The sequence below is a fragment of the Rhagoletis zephyria genome, unplaced genomic scaffold, assembly GCF_001687245.7.
Source record: "Rhagoletis zephyria isolate East Lansing unplaced genomic scaffold, Rhagoletis_zephyria_1.1 Rzeph_scaffold_05579, whole genome shotgun sequence".
Lineage (NCBI taxonomy): Eukaryota > Metazoa > Arthropoda > Insecta > Diptera > Tephritidae > Rhagoletis > Rhagoletis zephyria.
In genome coordinates, this window is record NW_016162662.1 from 6,292 (window position 1) to 26,555 (window position 20,264).

At 33.5% G+C, this 20,264-nt stretch overlaps 1 protein-coding gene and 1 long non-coding RNA gene across 2 annotated transcripts; one reads left to right on the forward strand and one right to left on the reverse strand.

Moving 5' to 3' along the window:
• Positions 1 to 1,664: 1,664 nt before the first annotated feature.
• LOC108372259 (uncharacterized) lies at positions 1,665 to 18,345 on the reverse strand. Its single transcript, XR_001848832.1, has 3 exons — positions 17,846 to 18,345; positions 8,567 to 8,573; positions 1,665 to 1,676 (listed from the first exon to the last, which is right to left on the reverse strand). It is a non-coding gene; the product is annotated as an uncharacterized LOC108372259 (long non-coding RNA).
• LOC108372258 (sodium-dependent neutral amino acid transporter B(0)AT3) lies at positions 7,236 to 14,538 on the forward strand. Its single transcript, XM_017627906.1, has 10 exons — positions 7,236 to 7,388; positions 7,612 to 7,925; positions 8,004 to 8,181; positions 8,262 to 8,453; positions 10,637 to 10,871; positions 11,971 to 12,323; positions 12,398 to 12,601; positions 12,685 to 12,842; positions 12,939 to 13,202; positions 13,799 to 14,538. Exons 1-10 carry the CDS (start codon positions 7,299 to 7,301, stop codon positions 13,995 to 13,997), a joined length of 2,187 nt encoding a protein of 728 aa, XP_017483395.1. The 5' UTR covers positions 7,236 to 7,298; the 3' UTR covers positions 13,998 to 14,538.
• Positions 18,346 to 20,264: the final 1,919 nt, after the last annotated feature.

Sequence of the window (20,264 nt, forward strand, 5' to 3'; positions counted from 1 at the left end):
TTGATAATATACACTTAATTAAAAGCGGATTTTCTTTTGGTTGCACAGTGCATAAGTTATAGAAAATACTGAAGTAAGGAATACGCAGTGCCATAGTCAAATAGAGTAAAGCTTTTTTATGGCTGATAAAGAAATTTTCGTATAAGTAACTGTTACGCAAACGTTGTGCTTACATTAACATACATACATACATACACATGCATGTGGGTGGCTATCGCTATCGTGTGGTTGCTTGGTTGTGTCCTTTTGTGCGTTGAAAATCAATTGCTTTGCTATATTCTTGGATAGAATTTACCACTAAAGCAACGCTCATGACCGTAAGCTGGAAACGCGCAAAGCCAATATCAACGTTCTGGGCGTACATAAACTTTGCGCGATTAGAAAAGTGTGTATAGTCACTACATAGTTATGCCCTCCATACTCATATCCTGCTTGAACGTCATACATACATACATACCTACATTGTGAGCACACACACACACAGCATTTTTGGTCGTGCCACTTGTTAAATTTTTTGTGAACAAAAAGCGCGCAACACCATTCACACAATTGGCTTCAGCAGTCAAGTCGGCGCGTCGAATTTAGAGGCGGTATCCACAATCCTTTAACAAAATAAAAAAGGTTTCCCGTCCACAAAATACCAAAGCAGCGCTGTGTTTTCCATTTTGGTCGGTAATTTTCGTAAATGGTCGCATAGTCGTCGTCAAAAATTTTTGGTAATTTTAATCGTACGGTCGGTCCTTTTGTTCATTTCGTCGTTGGCTAATTGGTGTCCAAAAAGTATTTGGTGTTAGTTATATAAGCACTCAATGTACAACACGTAAAAGTTTGATCAAAGAAGAACAGTGAAGTGAAGGCGAAAGTGAAAAGAAAGCGAACATGCCGGAAGCGGAAGCATTGGAGTAGTGTTAAAGTTGAGCATGAAATTTCAGTGAGCATGAAAATTTTAAAAGAGTGGGGCACTTAATTGCATTAGTTTTTAAATAAATTTCGTTTAAATTCTACCAAAATGATGTTTTGTGGCAATATTTATGTGTACATATGTCTTATACATATGTATGTATGTATGTATGTAAATGCATATTGCACACTTTCTTCAAAAGCGTATTATCTCAAATTTTCCTCTTTGTCATAAAACGATTTTTTTTTTAAATAAATTATAACAAACTTTTGCCTCAGCTTTTAATGGAGCGTAAGTTTACGGTCTGTGAACATTTAAGTTCCCTATACCAAAAACTAAAAATTTCGTAGTAGTGCACTTTAGCAAAACGTATGTGACATGTACATTAGGGTGGTCCTTAAAAAATCAAATGAACGATTTTTTCAGTCTCACCCCTCCAATCGGTAATAGCACGGTCAAAGATATCACATATAAATTTTGGTACTGATTGGAGTCCTGATTGGATTGGTTAAGGCGTGTCGCGAAGGGGTCTAAGGCCTCTATGGACTAAAAAAATTAAATGTATATACATATATATACATATATATATATATATATATTTTTTTCACATTTAATACCCAAAATCGATACAATTTACTAAAGTCGAGGGTATCACATATAAATTTTGGTCCCAATTAGAGTGGGTTAAATTGTCTTCATAGGGTAATCTGAACTTTGACCCCTGTGCGACACGCCTTAACCGTCTCCAATCGGCACCAAAATTTGTATGTCATATCTACGGCTATAGTAGCATCGACTTAGGGGTTGAGGCTTTGCAAATCTGAGTTAAAAATTTGCTTGAAGGACCACCCTAATGTTCATACATACACGCATACATACGCATGAGCTATTCATTCATTTAATGGGCAATGATGTATCCAAATATGTACATACTTGGGCCTTTTATATGCTAGTTGCATCGATATCCATTTGTAAGTATTTACTTTAGGATGGTTCTTATTTTTCCAATTTTCATCGGATAAGAATATACCAAAAAGAAAGAACAAATATTAACAATTGGTAATTAAGTTAAAGAATCAAAATTTTCCAGAACCAAAATAGAAAGGTGACATATGTATAAAAAATGCACGCAAAAAGGAAAAATGTCTGGCAACACCAGTAAAATTTTGCAACGATTGCTAGAAAGGAGTGCTCACAGTTTGATGCTAAAAATATTTCAAAATGTTGATGTGTATATTTTGAGACACAATTTGGAACGAATAGTGAGTACCCCAATTGGTTAGTCAATAACAATTATGCCTGTTTTTTTATGAACTTTAAAGATAATTTCTATAAAGGAATTCAATTCAATGTAATAGGAGTATAAAGAATACTGCGCGCAAAAATTATATGGATATTGACAACAGTCTTTGCCTGAGCTAATCTGCTCTTATGCCAGACTGCCAAGTCACTTGTTCAATTTGGTGAATGCCCCTTATATGTTTTAATTAAATGGAAATGGATACGAGGAATCCAATCACAAATAAATTTCATTCATGATTTGGCTGGACTTACTTCAATGAAATTTAGCGCAAAGTAAGAGTATAATCTGGAAGGGAGCTGCCACCTTCTAAAAAGTTAAAATCCATTAATTTATAAGTTAAATAAAATATTAAATCACTGTTTTACACCCACAATGAAAAACGCTTCAAAACGATTTATTGCGAAAATATTTTTTAAGGCGATTGCAACCAGTTAAAATCGATTAATTAATAAGTTATATCTATGTGTCTTTGACAGTATTCAGTGGCCCTTTTATATTTAATTTTTTTACTTTGAAGTCCCTTAGAGCGGGTTCATTTTACCATGGATTGGAACCAAACTGATGGGTAGAGCATCGAAAACTATACATAAATTAATAAACGAAATGTAAGATAGGCCGAGATCTAACTTTAAACAATAATCTTGCGGAACAAACATTTATTCTATCGGAATCCGCAATAATTTTTACATTTTGGCAAAAACACGATTTTTACACCTTTCTTATTTTAAATAGGCGGACCAATCCCATTTTCCAATAATTTATAATAATAGTGCACAATTGCGGCAGATATAAAAAAAGCTTATAACATATACCCTAGTGTACATGCATACATACATACATTTATTATCTCGCAGTTCCGGTTCCTTATCGTAAATATTTTATATTTATTAGAATAAGCTCTTCCAGATATGTGCATGTGTACATATGTATGTGTAGTTTATGTGCCTATAAAAAGGGATTAAGGGCATAATGGTGCAAAGGTCTGCTGAGTGATTAATGTCTGGTGGTGAGACTTATTTCAGAGGTACACCGTATGTACATACATACGTATGTATGTATGTATATGAGTCTAATATACACAAGTATGTGTATTAGTTTTGTAATAGTATGCCCTTAATTTGACCACAACATACATATTTCATACGCCCTGTGGTATTAAGGAAATTATCTATAAATACTTTAATATGTATGTAGCAATCAGCTCAGTGTATTGATAATTTGATCAAAGTTACAAAACTATAATAAACGCTCTATTTTAATAGGTTCCATATATTTTAATAGGTATCCAATAGGATACCGCATTGGAAAATTTTAGGATATTAGTTTCATTATTAGATGATAGCGGTTTCTTTAGTAAAAGTTTATTGCTCACGCTCGACAGGGCGTATGAGTAATGTGTGTGTGCGTGCCCATTACTTTTATTCATTGATGGTTTTCGTGCAGCGCTTGGCTCTTTGACTACATGCAAGCATTTTCTTCTTTTAGATTGGCGTAGTAACCGCTTTGGCCGACTTCAACATAGCACGCCAATCGAAATTCTAAGTGAAGCCAATTTCTTCAAGAAGAGGCATTGGTTTTCTTTTGCCACCAGCCTAGCCAGCACTTGTCGCTTTATTTTGGCACATACAGCTCCTCGTTCCATTGTCATTCGGTACCCGCTGTCATAAATGCATAAAGAACCACATATCTTCCGAAATATTTTGCTCAGGGTACACTACAAGGGCCACCTTAGCTGATGATGTCGTGGTACGCCTCTGCAAGGATTTTGTTTGGTTCTCAATCACCACCAGGCCCAAGTGCTTTATCTCTATATACTTAATTCCGATAAGGCGAAAAACAACATTTATGTCGATGTCGTCGGCATAGGCCAGCAATTATCATCAGACAGGCTGACCTCGCTGTAGTTGGCAGATTCTTGTGGATTAGGCAAAGCACACTTAAATTCCAAGCGTCCATTTGACCATATTCTGCTATATTGGTTTTCAGCGACGACATTGCTTCCTTCATCATCGGCTGGTGCTCGGGTTCACGTTCTCACCAACTTTCAGTGGTGCCAGCTTTCAATAGGGTGGAAAAGTGTTCACTACATAACACTGTAGGGAAAATCTCAAATCTTGAAATTACACAAAAAGGCCGGGATACATAAAATAAATTCTGGGAAGTAAATTATGGATCTGTCTACCGTTTGTCCATATCACGACATTTTCCAAATATATTTTAATTTTTCCGAAAAAATTTTCAAACTTTAACGACGAAAAAATTAAAAAATCAACACATTTTTTGTAATTTTTTTTTATTTGGGTTGAAATTGCTGGATAAATAAAACACCTTTACACATTTTTGTATGAAATAGAAGCAGGAAATAATGTTACTCATACGCCATATCGTACATGGCCGTACTCGTGCATTATCGTACAATTTTTATACCCGAGCGCACTTGTGCACTAGGGTATATTAATTTTGTTAACATAACGGTTGTTTGTAACAGCCAAAATGAATCGAGATAGATATAGGCAAATATATACATAAATGCTCAGAATGAATAGAGAAGTCGATTAAGCCATGTCTGCGATATTTTTAGTAACTACTGAAGATTATTCACTCAAAATTGATATTTACAATAAATTTTAGACGAAAAATAAGAATATTATAAATTTTTGGAAAATGGGCGTAGTCACACCCACTTGTGGTTAAAAGTGTATATCTTGGTAACCGATGACAAATTTCTTCCAAACTTGGCACAGTTGGTTGGCCCTGGTACAACATACCAAATGGCCGAAAATTTTTAAAATCGGGCAATAACCACGCCCACATCCACATATAAAGGTAATTTAGAGAAATACAAAATCTCCGATAAATCAGTAAATATTAAAGCTAATTTATTCAAAATTAATGCTTGCAACTATTCTTTACCAAGAAATACGTTTATGATAAAATTTTGGAAAATGGGCGTGGCACCGCCCATTTATGATCACATATATGTATCTCGGTAACCGTTCTATCAATTTGTACCAAACTCGGTATGGTTATTGTGATTGACACATAAAAGCAAAACGTTGAAAATTATTGAAAATGGACTCAAATTACGGACGCTTTTTATGTAACGGTAAATTTCAGAAATGCTTGAAACTTCAATATTTCGGCTTACCATCTAGCGGTAGGTTTCGGAATGGTGAAAAAACATATATTTAATACTTGCGCCGGGCATTTAATGTTTGGCTCCGCCCGAAATTAGACTTTCTTACTTGTTTATTGTTGATTTCGGCTGAATAACCCTTCGTTAAAAACATTTATTCCTTAAATTTTTTTAGAAGCGAAGAATCTTCTACAAATGGGCTTAGAAATGTGAGGGTCAGAGCTAAAAAATAGAGCGTTCTTCAAATCTAAAATAGGGTGTTNACACCTTTACACATTTTTGTATGAAATAGAAGCAGGAAATAATGTTACTCATACGCCATATCGTACATGGCCGTACTCGTGCATTATCGTACAATTTTTATACCCGAGCGCACTTGTGCACTAGGGTATATTAATTTTGTTAACATAACGGTTGTTTGTAACAGCCAAAATGAATCGAGATAGATATAGGCAAATATATACATAAATGCTCAGAATGAATAGAGAAGTCGATTAAGCCATGTCTGCGATATTTTTAGTAACTACTGAAGATTATTCACTCAAAATTGATATTTACAATAAATTTTAGACGAAAAATAAGAATATTTTAAAATTTTGGCAAATGGGCGTAGCCACGCCCACTTATGGTTACATGTGTATATCTTGGTAACCGCTGCACNATATTAAAGCTAATTTATTCAAAATTAATGCTTGCAACTATTCTTTACCAAGAAATACGTTTATGATAAAATTTTGGAAAATGGGCGTGGCACCGCCCATTTATTATCACATATATGTATCTCGGTAACCGTTCTATCAATTTGTACCAAACTCGGTATGGTTATTGTGATTGACACATAAAAGCAAAACGTTGAAAATTATTGAAAATGGACTCAAATTACGGACGCTTTTTATGTAACGGTAAATTTCAGAAATGCTTGAAACTTCAATATTTCGGCTTACCATCTAGCGGTAGGTTTCGGAATGGTGAAAAAACATATATTTAATACTTGCGCCGGGCATTTAATGTTTGGCTCCGCCCGAAATTAGACTTTCTTACTTGTTTATTGTTGATTTCGGCTGAATAACCCTTCGTTAAAAACATTTATTCCTTAAATTTTTTTAGAAGCGAAGAATCTTCTACAAATGGGCTTAGAAATGTGAGGGTCAGAGCTAAAAAAAAGAGCGTTCTTCAAATCTAAAATAGGGTGTTTTTCAACCTCATTCTGAAATAGGGCGTTCTCGGAAAATTTCCTGAGATAGGGCGTTTTCAAACTGGCTGCCGAGATAGGTAGATCTTTCACTCAAGCATCGCTATCTCGTACAAAAACATTATGTAAAATTAATAAAAATATCCTTATTGTATCATAAGGTTATCTCTTTCGAATTAGCCTGGTTTTGAATATGGACAATAATTTTTAAAACTAAAAAAATTACACCTTGCAAATTATTAAGGGAATTTCGAAGGCTTAAATTTCTAAGTACATTTATTTTATTTCTTTCTTTGTAAATAAAAATCAACATCCTTGTTAGTTTTCCTTTTAGCACTGTTTCAAAATTTCTGTTAAACTAAACTATTTTTAACCACATATTTAATAGTCTGTAAAAAATGAAACGCATGTCCGAGCATATCAAAATATATTTGCAAAGCACTACTAAAAACCTAACACTTCGTTGATTCCCCATTTTGAGAAGAACAACAACAAAGCACTGTAGGCAGTAAAGAAAGCGCAGTTACACCTTTACTTATGTACGAAAGTGTTTAAGTGTTAAATAAGATACACCAAGCAAAGGAGTCTACTTCCGATAATTTGTTAAATAAATCGAATAACTAAACTATTGCTGAAATTTAATAAATGCAACAAACCCACTGGGAAAATACAACAACCACATACGCTAGTAAATAATAATAAAAATCAAAGTAAAACAAACTAAACGACCATATAAATAAATAAAATTTAAAAAAATAAAACCATTATGGCGAACACTGCACAACTTTTGCGACGACAAAGCTCGCGCGACATCGTGCTGAAGAGTCAGAAGAGCATTGACCATATGGAATTACGGGTAGGTAGCTTAAGCATAGAAAAAAGGATGAAATATTCTAAATAATTCTAATCAATAAACATTAACTTTTTTTTAAACAAATACATACACATGTATGTAGCATCATGAAAAAAAACAGCGCCATCATTTTCCAATAAACTTTTTCATTTGATTTGTGCCAAAAAACATTAATGTAACTACCTCTCATCCGATTTTTTGTTTTGCAAATTCTTTTTCTTTAAAGGAAATGCGTGGTCGTCTTGTACCCAAAGAACACCATGGCAGTGGGACACATCATCATCACCCCCACCATCATCAGCCACCTATGTATGGTGCAACCAATCAAGCATTTCTGGGTGATGCTTTTGATGAATCGACCGAATTGGAACCGGACGGCTTCGGTGCAGAGGCGAGTACCAGTAAATCAAAAGCTGAATTGGCAGCGGCAGTTTCGGCCACAGTTGAAGCAGCAGAAGAGGACATTGTCGAGGGCGGCAAGGAGGGTGATGAGCGCGAAAGTTGGGACAATAAAATCATGTTTCTGCTAGCTACTATAGGGTAAGTGAAATGCTATGACAAGGGTGCTAAAAAAAAATAAATTTTTTTTGACTAAAAAACAAAATTTCCATCTTTAAGCTATGCCGTTGGCCTGGGTAATGTCTGGCGTTTTCCCTATTTGGCGCAAAAAAATGGCGGTGGTGCCTTTCTTGTGCCCTATTTCATAATGTTGTGCATACAGGGATTGCCGATATTCTATCTAGAATTGGCTGTAGGCCAACGACTGCGCAAAGGTGCGATTGGTGTGTGGAGTCAGGTAACTAAGAAAAATAACAATAAGGGGTAGCATACATACATATATTTAATAATTAAATATTTTAACCCATTCCCTTGCAGGTTTCGCCCTATTTAGGCGGCATTGGCATTTCATCCGCAGTTGTCAGCTATATAGTGGCTTTGTATTATAATACCATAATTGCCTGGTGCCTCATATACTTGTTGCATAGTTTTGAGTCACCTTTGCCGTGGGCCGATTGCCCCACACGCCTCTATGCCAATTATACTTATGACCATGAGCCGGAATGTGTGGTAAGAAAGAAATCTATGTACTTTACACTCCATACCTGCTAAATCAGACTACATGCTAAATCAGACTACATGCGCATTACAACATTTGCCACACCATGCAATGTCATAAACACACATACACTGCATGAGCGAATACATATATTGAACATCTTTCATTCGAGCACCAATAAAAAAAATGGCTGGAAGAGTTGTGAGTATATTTATATAACAAAAAAAAAAAAAAAATACATACAAATAACTTACATATGTAGGTATGTATTTGTACCATGTTGCATTACACTGCGTATTGTAAGGCCAACGAGTAGGCCAGATGTTGCTCATATGGAAATTTATTAAAGGATTTGATTAGGGATATACCCAAAGGGTGGATTAAATGTATTTAATTTTTCAAACCGGTTTCCACCATCTCGTTTTTCGTTTTAACGCAATTTTTTTTAATTCGGCATAAAATGGATTTATCGCCAAAGAGCTGCTAGGCCTATTTACCAAAAAATGCTGATTTTGTACTGAACTACTTAAAAATTTCGGAGCGATAGTTTGTTGATATACCTACATATGTATGTACTAAGTATAGTAGTTAGGTTGACACAAAATTGTCATCTTGCGCACAGATTGTATTTAGAGCATAATGAACCATATTGTTGCTATTACCAACCAAAATTCTAAATAAGCTGGTTTACGGTAATTACCTTTAACGATTTATTTATCTTTTTATATGCGCCTCCCACGAACGTGTGCAACCGAAGCTATGTCCACAAAAGTGCTTGATGGATACGCTTTCTGAAGCTTTTTTGATAATTCTATTATTGATTTTTTTCATTGAATGCAGGTAGGTAGATGTGAAAAAGAATATGTAAAAGAAGGGGTGTGCCTGGTATCAACGAAAGTCGTTATTTTTACAGGCTTATTTATTTTTGAAAGGCGAATGTAATGTATAAACATCGTTTATATGTCAGCGAGGACTTCTTATGGAGCGAAGACCCGGCTGAGTTTGAGCATTGGCCTGGATTTAAGGGCATCGGTTTATTTCGGCTTATTGGCATAGACCTACGTCTTTAGAAAAACCCAGAAGAAAAAGTCTAGCGGAATTAAATCATACAATCTGTGAGGGATAATCTTATCCTCAAATCATTTATGCGGAATGTGCATAGTAGTGGTGCCATGATGAATTGGCATCAGTGTCTGTAAAATAAACTTTAGGTTAGACATACGCTAGGAAAACAACATCGCCATTGGACACAATATTCGGGCATTTTCAAGTTTAAAAAATTTACGGCAAATGCACCTTCCGCAGAAAAAATTGCAATTTTGTCTATAAAAATAAAAACTCTAACTCTAAGTAAGCCAATATGAAAGTTTCCTTAATAGCCGTAAATAATCTCTAGTGAGCTAAGCAACTAAAAGTATACCCCAGTAGATAATTTCAGGAGCTAAAATCCCTTCCAAGAGCCCGTCGTGATTGTCAAGAGACCTTCTACTCTGCATTATTTTCTCCTTTCTTTTTTGTATGGATGGCACAAATCGAAGACCTATTTCAGAAGGCCTTTTGGAGTCCTTATAAAGCTGCTTCTTTCATTCATAAAAATCATACTTTCTTAAGGTATTTATTTATAAACTTTCAAAATGAAATATGTTTTATTGCAATCGAAAATGCATATTTAATCTCATTTATAATGTTAAATATTATAAAATTACACATTCGCGTAAATTGTAAATAGAAAAAGCCCTTATAGAAGGCACTTAAGACGGCCTACTTATATTATATACCGGGACGCGCTTGTGCTCGCTAACTTTGTTGTGCATTCCCAATACAAAACATTGCTACATATCATAACTTTTACTGTGACACTTTACCATTTTACAATATCACAAATTCGTTCGCTCCCGAAAAAAAACTCACAAAACTACCAAATGAAACTTTAAACTGCAAATAAGGAATACTCTTAAATTATTGTACTAAGCAAAGATCTCTTCAAAATTCAATTACACCTCAAGTTTGTACAAGTACTTTAGATTTCAGTTAAGTTCATATCTACCTACATATGAAAATATATGTACATATATATTTTAATATATAACTATCTACATACATAGATACCCACAGCCAACAGTATATACATACATACATACTTTCTTATATGCACATAGATATGTTTTTTTGATAATTTTTTCATCGCTTTTAGGCCTCTTCGCCCACACAATTTTACTGGTACCGCACCACACTTCAATGCTCCGAAAGCGTCAATGAGCCGGAAAACTTTAATTATCACATGGCTATATCGTTAATTGTTTCATGGTTTCTTGTTTACATTTGTATGGTGCAGGGCATTACGTCGTCCGGTAAAATTGTCTATATGACAGCAATATTTCCATATGTGGTGCTCATTATATTCTTCTTTCGCGGCATTACACTGAAAGGTAAGTGCGTCAAAGTTTTAATAGAATGACACGAAAAATTATGAAAGTTTCCCAATGCAAGAATTTTTTAATAAAAGTATTAACTTTGAAGAAAAACCAACAAAAAATAAGGTTTCTGTAAACATTTTGGACAAAAAGTTCCCGCAGGGAACTACGTGAAAAAAGAATCTACTGTAAAAAATACATCCATGTGTAATGTATGTATGTACATCAGGGTGGTCCAAAAAAAATTAAGTATAATGTTCTCACTCCCTAGGGTTGTTCTATATCGAAAAAATATACACTTTTTTTTTGAAATCAAAAAACATTCAGGGTCACTCAAAGCTTTCCAAGTATTTTATATGGGAAAAACCAGTTTTCGTAGAAATGGTATAGAATTCTTGAACATCAATATTTTTCGAACGTAAATCATTGTTTCTCTTCAGGAGACTTTCAATAATAATATCAAATTTTTTATATAACAATTTTGAATTATTAACTTTTTTTTATAGAACCACTAAAAACCTAAAAACATGCAATGGGTGGATCCATAGGTTATATGTAGCTATACTTAGTTTTAGAACAATGCCGGCCAAAACGTTCACATTGTACAGTTTTTCGCTAGTCTTTTGACACCAACGAAGTTATGCTTTCGCTTCTCACGTGCTTGGCACACATTTTTATGCAGATCTTTTAGGATTCGTGTGGCCAGCACTGTTTTAGAACAAAAGTAATATGCCTAATGCATACAGTATACATTTAGTTATTGAATTATCCAGTACTAAATGACGCTCCATTTATCTGACAGGAAACAGATGGAATATTAAAAAATTAAATGACAAAAATTTTAGTGATAAAATTGGGCGCAGAAAATCCTCGATAGTGCTATTGCCAGGACCCGGATTCTAATGCACTTGCTTATTCTAATATTTGCCTGATTCCAGATTTAAATTATTTTGTTTTTTGTTGCCCATTTCACTTTCATTGCCTATTTACCCATTTTTGCCTTTTTGTGCTTTTTGCACTTAACTAAGTTTGTTGCCATGTGCAATTATTTGAATGATAATTTTTTTTTGTAATTTCAATGACTCATGGAAATTTGGTATTTTTATTTTCTCAGGCGCTTCAGAGGGCGTTGCTCATCTCTTCACGCCACGTTGGGAAACACTACTGGATCCTGTTGTGTGGTTGGAGGCTGGCACGCAGATTTTCTTCTCCTTAGGTCTTGCCTTTGGCGGTTTAATCGCGTTTAGTTCTTACAATCCTGCCAACAACAATTGTTATCGCGATGCAATTTTGGTTTCTCTCACAAATTGCGGCACTTCTATGTTTGCTGGAGTTGTCGTTTTTTCCGTGATCGGCTTCAAGGCCACATCTACATTCGATCGTTGCAACGAAGAACGACAAGATCTAATTGCGCAAAATAAAACGACGAATTTGCCAATTTGTGATCTCGAAAAAGAGTTGGCGAATGTGAGTGCGAAAAGTTTAAACTGTTTTAATTTAAAAATTTATTCTTAAAATATCCATAATTTTCTTGACTACAGAGCGCTTCGGGTACCGGATTGGCATTTATTATATTTACTGAAGCTATCAATCAATTTCCTGGCGCACAGATATGGGCGGTGCTCTTCTTTCTTATGCTCTTCACACTCGGCATTGACTCACAGTTCGGTACACTGGAAGGCGTTGTAACCTCGCTGGTCGATATGAAATTGTTTCCGAATCTACCAAAAGAATGGATTGTGGGTGTGAGTAATGGGAGAGATGCATATGCCGGTTTTTTTTTGCAGAAATTAGTACATACTTATATATTTTTATTTCATAATTTTAGGGCCTCTGCTGTTCCTGCTGTTTGATCTCGATGTGTTTTGCTAATGGCGCTGGCAGCTACATATTTCAATTGATGGACAGTTTCGCTGGCAACTTTCCACTTCTGATCATTGCACTTTGCGAATGCCTTTCGATCAGTTATATATACGGTGTTAGAAGGTATGCATGTACTCACATATGTGACATACTATACTGCATGTCTCGCCCCTTTTTGTTACTCCCTAATCGCTCTTTTATTTACTGCTTACCACGTAGATTTTCCGATGACATTGAAATGATGACTGGTTCTCGGCCTGGCTTATATTGGATGTTTTGCTGGAAATATCTCTCTCCTTGCGCTATGATTACCATCTTGCTAGCGTCTTTCTATCAGTTACTTACCGAGGGCAGCAGTTACCCAGCTTGGATAGCGGCTAAAGGGCTCACCGAACAACTCGAATGGCCACACTGGTGTATTGTCATCGCATTTTTCCTGATACTCTCGTCAATATTATGGATACCAATCGTAGCGATATTAAGGTATGCTCAAGATTTGTATAGTTGCACATATTTTCGATGTAACGGGCAATAGAAAGAAGTTTCCCTTCAGTCGCGTAGGGATCCACATACAAGTTTTTTCTTTTACGAGTATGTATAAACAGTGTAAATTCTAGTTTCAAACTTTTTGCAATATTAAAAAAAATCAACCAACTTTCGTAAAATTTTCGAGCAATTTAATAAGATTTCTTGGATAAATTTTTAATAAGCAGCCCATGCAATTCTAGTACAATAAAGTGAAAGTAAAAATTACCGTTGATTTTTTAGTCGTATTTGCTTCCATATAACGAATAAGCACAATTTTTTTATGTGGAAGAAAACTGTAACTTATTCAAAAAAAAAAAAAATACCCAAAATTTGTCCAAGAACTCTAAATAAAAAGTTCGACATTTTTACGAAAGTTTGTTGATTTTTTTTTAATATTGAACAAAGTTTGAAACTTGGATTTACACGGTTTTTGTTAAAGAATTAACTATATTTATTATAAAAAAAAAATATGTCAATATATGGTGCGACTGTAACTTTTTCGACCACTGTACTATATTTTAACACCTAATATAAATGATTTTCTTTCGCAGGCTTTGTGGCATAAAAGTGGTAGAAGATTCCGATCCCGCTTGGTTTCCAGAAGCAGAACTGAAAGAGGTTCACGGCATTGTGCCGCATGAGCCGACAGAAATCGAACGTTCGATATTCTGTTACAATATGGACGGTACAGAGGGCATGTGTTGTCCGAAATATGGCTTGCCAGAAAAATCGCTCGAAGAAGAGGAGTAAATAAACAAAGAACCAAAAGGCGAGAAAACTAGAAACTACTAAACATTATAAAAAAAAAGAAAATACAACAAAAGAAAGTGCTAAAAAGTGAATTTCTTCCAAAGCACGCACTGAAAATTATAAGAAACCGTCGAAGAAAACAAATCAGAGTGAAACAAAATTAAAAAAAAAAAACAAAGACGAAAAGAAAAAAAATATATATTAAACATACATACATAAAAATACCTATAAATAATTTAACGAAAACTGTTAAGAAGCGAACAGCAGACTACTTCAGCAACAAAAAAAAAATGCATATTTGGTGTTCCGGTGGTCAAAGTGGTTTGGAGACTCAACTATACAATAATATGTTAAGTACTAAAATATGTATATTATATACATACATATACATATATGCCTACCTATATACATATATATATCTAAATATAATGAGTAAGCTAAGAAGCACTACTTCTAAAGACAATAATTTAAAAGACAAAAAGAAACATGAGTTCATAAGTTTAAAAAACCAAATTCCACTTGTAAATAAACGTACATCAAAGGAAATCAAAAGACAATAATAATGTTCCGACTAATTAACCTTAAAACTCAGAACAAGGAAACGGCAATCTCATTAAACATTTGTCGCATAAAAGAAATCGCCAAAGTTAATAAAAAAAATCTAAAATCAGCCACCGATTATAACTCTGTATGTACGCTTTTAGTTTTAAGGAAAAAAATTGCTGATATTCTATACTGGGTTTTAGGTTTTAAATAAATGTTTGTGACTTCTTATTTCATGATATGGAATATTTTTTGTTTTAAAAACATGTAATCACACCCAATTTCATTTAAACTGAGCTATCGTTTTTAATTAGTTATTAATTATTTAATTTGTGAAATAATTTTAGAATTTTTGCTTAGGGCCTCAGCCAAAAATGCCCATACCGAAGTATACTAGTCGAATCCGAAAAGGATTTTGCACCACATAATCAACATCTTGTTACAGTGGGTTAAAGTTCCACATTTTTGACATTTATTTTATGTATACACTTACTTCAAATTTAACTACTGTCTTAGGAGGGCACGACCCTGAAAAAGTACATTCTATTTCGAATATTTTAAGCGCTTCCCTATCCCAAATTTCAAAGTGTCTACTTTTGAAGTTACGTAAGTTAAAATTGGGAGTGGTAGAAAGGCGCCGAAAGGTAATTTTTTCTTTTGCGTTTTTCTCGAAAGGACTTTTCCAAACTAGTGTAGATTGATTTGTGCCACAATTTCTTTATAACATCGTTTATGGCGCTACTTAGGGATTTTTAGATTAGGGTTGTAAATCACAATCGATATTTGAAGAATCGATGTTTCGAAAAATTACATCGATGGTAGGCTGATGTATCGAATTAAAGCATCGATGCTTTTTACCGATGGTTTTAGTAAAGCTTGTTGATTTTTAAATATTGCACACAATTTTAAATTAGATTTATATAATTTTTGTTAAAGAATTAACTAAATTTTTATAAAAAAATAACAAAAATTAAATACGAAAACAATTTATAGTTCAAAATAGTCAACATGTGGTGGGTTTTTATATTGAAACGAGGTGTAGTTTAGTACTACATAGGAGTTGTTTTTGCGGCCCGCCGGCTTTTTATCCGACGGCGAGTTCGTCGGCGAGTCGATACGAAGTTATTTGGCAAATTGCGTGATGACGCTAAGCAATTTTACAACCTCACTACTTTTAAAGCAATTAAACTATTTCTTACTTATTATTTGTTTATTGGAATTTAAGAATTTATTAAAGGAACTTACTTGGGCATGATTTCATGAAAGTACTCATTTATCAAACGCTCGCTCAAAATTATAAAGCGCACATATGTAAAATGACATGGTTAACAATTAGTAAAGAAACACCTTCGATAAATTCGATTTATAAATTACTTTTTAATTTACACCACCATTCCCGATATTTATATGAAGATAAATAGCGCACTGAGATTCAGTCGTAAAGTTGGAAACTTCGGGGCCCCTTTGTAAAATGTCTTGCTAACAATTTTTGTAGAACATTTTAACGCTCCATCTGTAACTTTTCTTCAAAATAAGGCCAAAAATACCCACTATGGATGGAGTTAAAGGGTTAAAATTTTCTGCGAAAAAAAAAATTTTCTAAATTTTACTATGGGTCACTTAACTATTTGACATGAAATATTCCATATCAAATATTAGAATATTGTTAATGTTTTAATTGAACCAACCCAATTTTTTTGTTAGAACTTATTTAAAGTATACATATGTACATAGATACATATATATGTATATATATATATATGTAGGTTTCATGACATTTTGGTTTAACCCTTAACTGGCATCGCAAACTAGACATGCGTAAGAAACAAACATTCTATGGGGGTCGCTCGGTCGCCACGATACCAGTTAAGTATTAAATAACAAATTTACACAATAGGCAAACAATCCGTGGTCAAAATATTTTCGAAAACCTTCAACTCTGCAGTATGCATGCATTGCATAAATACATATGTACATAAATACATATACATACATACATGCATATGATAATACATACATATATGAATGTTGCATTTGCAGACCAATTTTGTTTTCTTTATTTGTCTTATTGTCTTTCATGAAAAAAAAAATACCGGAACGCTTAAATTATCACAACAGACATGTACGCATATTTCAATAATAAATATGATACCACTGGAAATGACATATCCTATTTCATTCTACCTGCTTCATAAGTACATACATACATACATACATATAGAGGCATATTTCCATATTTAAAAATTGACTCGGCATAAATATGTATGTACATAATTTACACATAATTATAGGTCGTTATAAATGCATATCATCGCTTTTGCTGCTGCATAACTAAGTAAATAAATATCAATCAAATTTGGAAATTTGACAATTTTTGATAATTTTTTATTTTCATTTTGGAATTCCTGGCTGTTCTTCGAACTTTTCATATTTTTAGATGTGTATTGTAAGTAGTACTTAGTAAAGGATTTAAACATTTACGTGGATAAATATATGGCATACTCATACTCACATACATACATATGTATGTACATACAGTGGCAGTCAAAAATGGATGAATAGTGTTACGTTTTTAATATTTGCAATGTAAAAAAAAACCGCCATATTTTTGCAGCATAGTTTTAGTCGCAGTTCTTTTGATAAATAGTCAATCTTGACAAATTGTCAGAGGAGTTACGCTACTTATAGAATTATATGATGGTAGAAAGTTGTAAAAGTCTATGGGAGGAAGTAGGAAACCGTAACTGAGTTAGATTGTGATGGCTTGCAGGTCATGAGGGATTTGATGGCAGCGAAAGGGCTGACATTCTCGCGAAGCACGGAGCTTAATGCGACCGGCATGATCCTTAGCCTTTCTCGATCGGCAGCAATTGAAATATTTTCCCGCCGGAGCCGGCATAAAACTGAAATTTAAACTTGAATAGATGCAAACCTTTGTTTTTGTAAAGGAAAACAAAAAAAAAAATCAGATAGCCAAACAGAAAAGTCCGAAATTATCACAAAATTAACAAAAAACATAGTGTCCACTGCATAGGAAAAAACAGAAAAAGCTAGGGGATAAGCTCTGTTTTGTAATTTTTTTGAGTATTTTTTTTAAGTACGAAACTTGAAAAAACAACATTTTTTAATAGAACTTTAAGTCATACCGAGCGCTAACCGCCAAAATAACGTAAGCGACACTTTTTTAAACATTTTCTTTTTGATGCAGAAATATTCCTAGGGCATCTAGATGCATTTCTGCATCAAAAAAAATTTTTGAAAAAAAATGTCGCTTACGTTATTTTGTCGGTTAGGGCTCGATACACTTTCAGATAAGCAGATATGTATACACATCTACATAACTACATATAGTACATATACGAGTAAATATCTAATTCTTGTGATCGCACATCAGAGTAGTACATATTAGAAAACCAAACTATTCGCAATGAATCGGTGAATGAACTTATGACAATAAATAGAATTCATATGTACATACAACACGTTAAAGTTTGAATGTTAAATCGCAATTCGTATTTGTTACATTTTTGCCAAAAATAGTAATAGTATCAATATTCATATATACCCTACCTAGACCAACCTAATTAATTAAATTGTTCAACTTATGCCATTAATTCGGAAGTTAAGTATTCATGCTGTGTGTTCGATTACTATTTTAATAGCCTGTATGTTTGCATTTTGGTAATTACATACATCTTTATTATGTACATCCACATATTCTCGATGTTCGTGAAAAAAAACGCTGAAAGTGTTTGCAATATATTTAATACAAAGAGGTCTCATCAAACCACTACAAATATATTTATATAAGTAAATCAAAAGAAATGAAAAAAAATAATAATTTATGTTTAAGTATGAATAAAAAGCAAGAAAAGTTAAAACTAAATGAATAATAGAAAATATACAGTATATATATGAGATACCGTAATTATATTTATGAAGAATGCCTATTTAAATATGTATTATTAATTGTTATTGATGTTCATATAAAAATTTACTCCTTCACATACCCAAACACACATACATACACACTATCGTTCTTACATATGTACGTATGTACATACAAATGTGAATTAGTATGTAGTTTTAATCAGTTTATAATACGTTAAAGTGTTAATTGCTTTTAAATATAAAATAAATATATTCAATTGTTAGTATTTTAATTAGCAACATAATAGGCATACATACATACATACATACGCTTGTACTACGAATCTTTCATTAACAAAATATTGTTAATTGTTGTGTTGTAAATGCTTACAATTAGTTGACATTTTTAGTTGTTGAAATCTACAAATTTATAAAAGGCTTAATTCTAATCCCCTGTATTTATGTATATACAACATACATATGCAGTACATACACTTACAAACAAACATATACATATATATACATACGTAATTACATAACTACATATAATAAAAGCAATTGAAAACAAAACTAAAATGTATTCATTAAATATATGTATATAAGTAAAGAAGAATAAAATAATAAATAGTATTAAATACTTACATAAACAATATGTACTGACGACAATAAAAAAATAACGACATTATTGAATTAATAAAGATAAGTATGTAATTAATAAACTAGCTGTGGTTTTTTTGTTAATGCGAGAAATTACGTAGAATTCCCGGTGGAGAGCATTTTGGCGCTATTGGAGCTTTTGGAGCTAGATTTAGCTTTGTGTTTAGCTCTTTTCAAATTATAGCTCTGATCCAGTACTGCATGAGCTTACCGGTTTTTACACGAATTTGCAGGAAGTTACAGGAAAAATGATCCCATACTTCATCTTTTGGAGAGTTGTGTAGAGAAAGGAATTGCCAGTGAAAAGTGTCAAGCGATCACTGGTTGACGTTTTGCAGGAAAAATGCTTTTTTTGTTCCCGTACTTTTTGTTGTTACTCACTTTTTACTCTCACTTCAGAGAGTAATTTTGTTGTTTGACATTTTTATAGGATTTAGGACAGATTTCGGTGAACCAATGAACTTTGTTATGTATTAGGTCCATTCTTTTGCAACCGAGCTACAAAAGAACACTCGCTTAAATGACGAAATACACGCAAAGCAACAATACAAACTCGGCTATTTATCCAAGTTCACCTAAGGAGGTCGGTTAAAAAATACGCGACCTGAAGAGTAGTGTTGTTAAGTGAAAAAACTGCTCCATTGTGAATTATTAATGGGAAAATGGAGAGGGAAATTTTCGTTTTCGTATATGAGCCATTCTTTTTTAAGTCGGACGGATTTCGTAAAAATAATTATGTCATGTCTCCGATTCGCTTCAATGGGTTCGCTTTATGGGTTCTATACATGAAATAAGCTAACCCGTTTTCGACGAATTTAAAATTTTTGTTTTCTTCTGAGATATGATCTGTCAAAGTTTGCGGTTTTTCTTGATCTAATCATATACTACTTCAAATCGTTATATCTCGGGTTCTGCGCATCGTAGAGAAAAGTTGTGGAACAAATATTGGTAATGAAGCGATATTCTGCCGAAATCCGCAATAAAATCTGAGTTTTTCTAACTTTAGTGCTGCAATTGCCACGCCCATTTCTAGGGGTTTGTCGCCTTAAAGAAAAATCTTGCCGTACAAATATATTATCTGGATAGGTATTCTATCGGAGTCCGCAATAAAATTTAAATTTTTTGCAAAAAACCGATGTTTAACACCTTATTAAATATATCTCAACATCAGTTTTCGAAAATAAATTACAAATATTG

Coding starts and splice junctions, on each gene's coding strand:
- LOC108372258 (XM_017627906.1), top strand. CDS start 7,299: ATGGCGAACACTGCACAACTTTTGCGACGACAAAGCTCGCGCGACATC. Junction 12,602..12,684: donor CAAAAGAATGGATTGTGGGT/GTGAGTAATGGG, acceptor TCATAATTTTAG/GGCCTCTGCTGTTCCTGCTG. Junction 12,843..12,938: donor TATATATACGGTGTTAGAAG/GTATGCATGTAC, acceptor CTTACCACGTAG/ATTTTCCGATGACATTGAAA.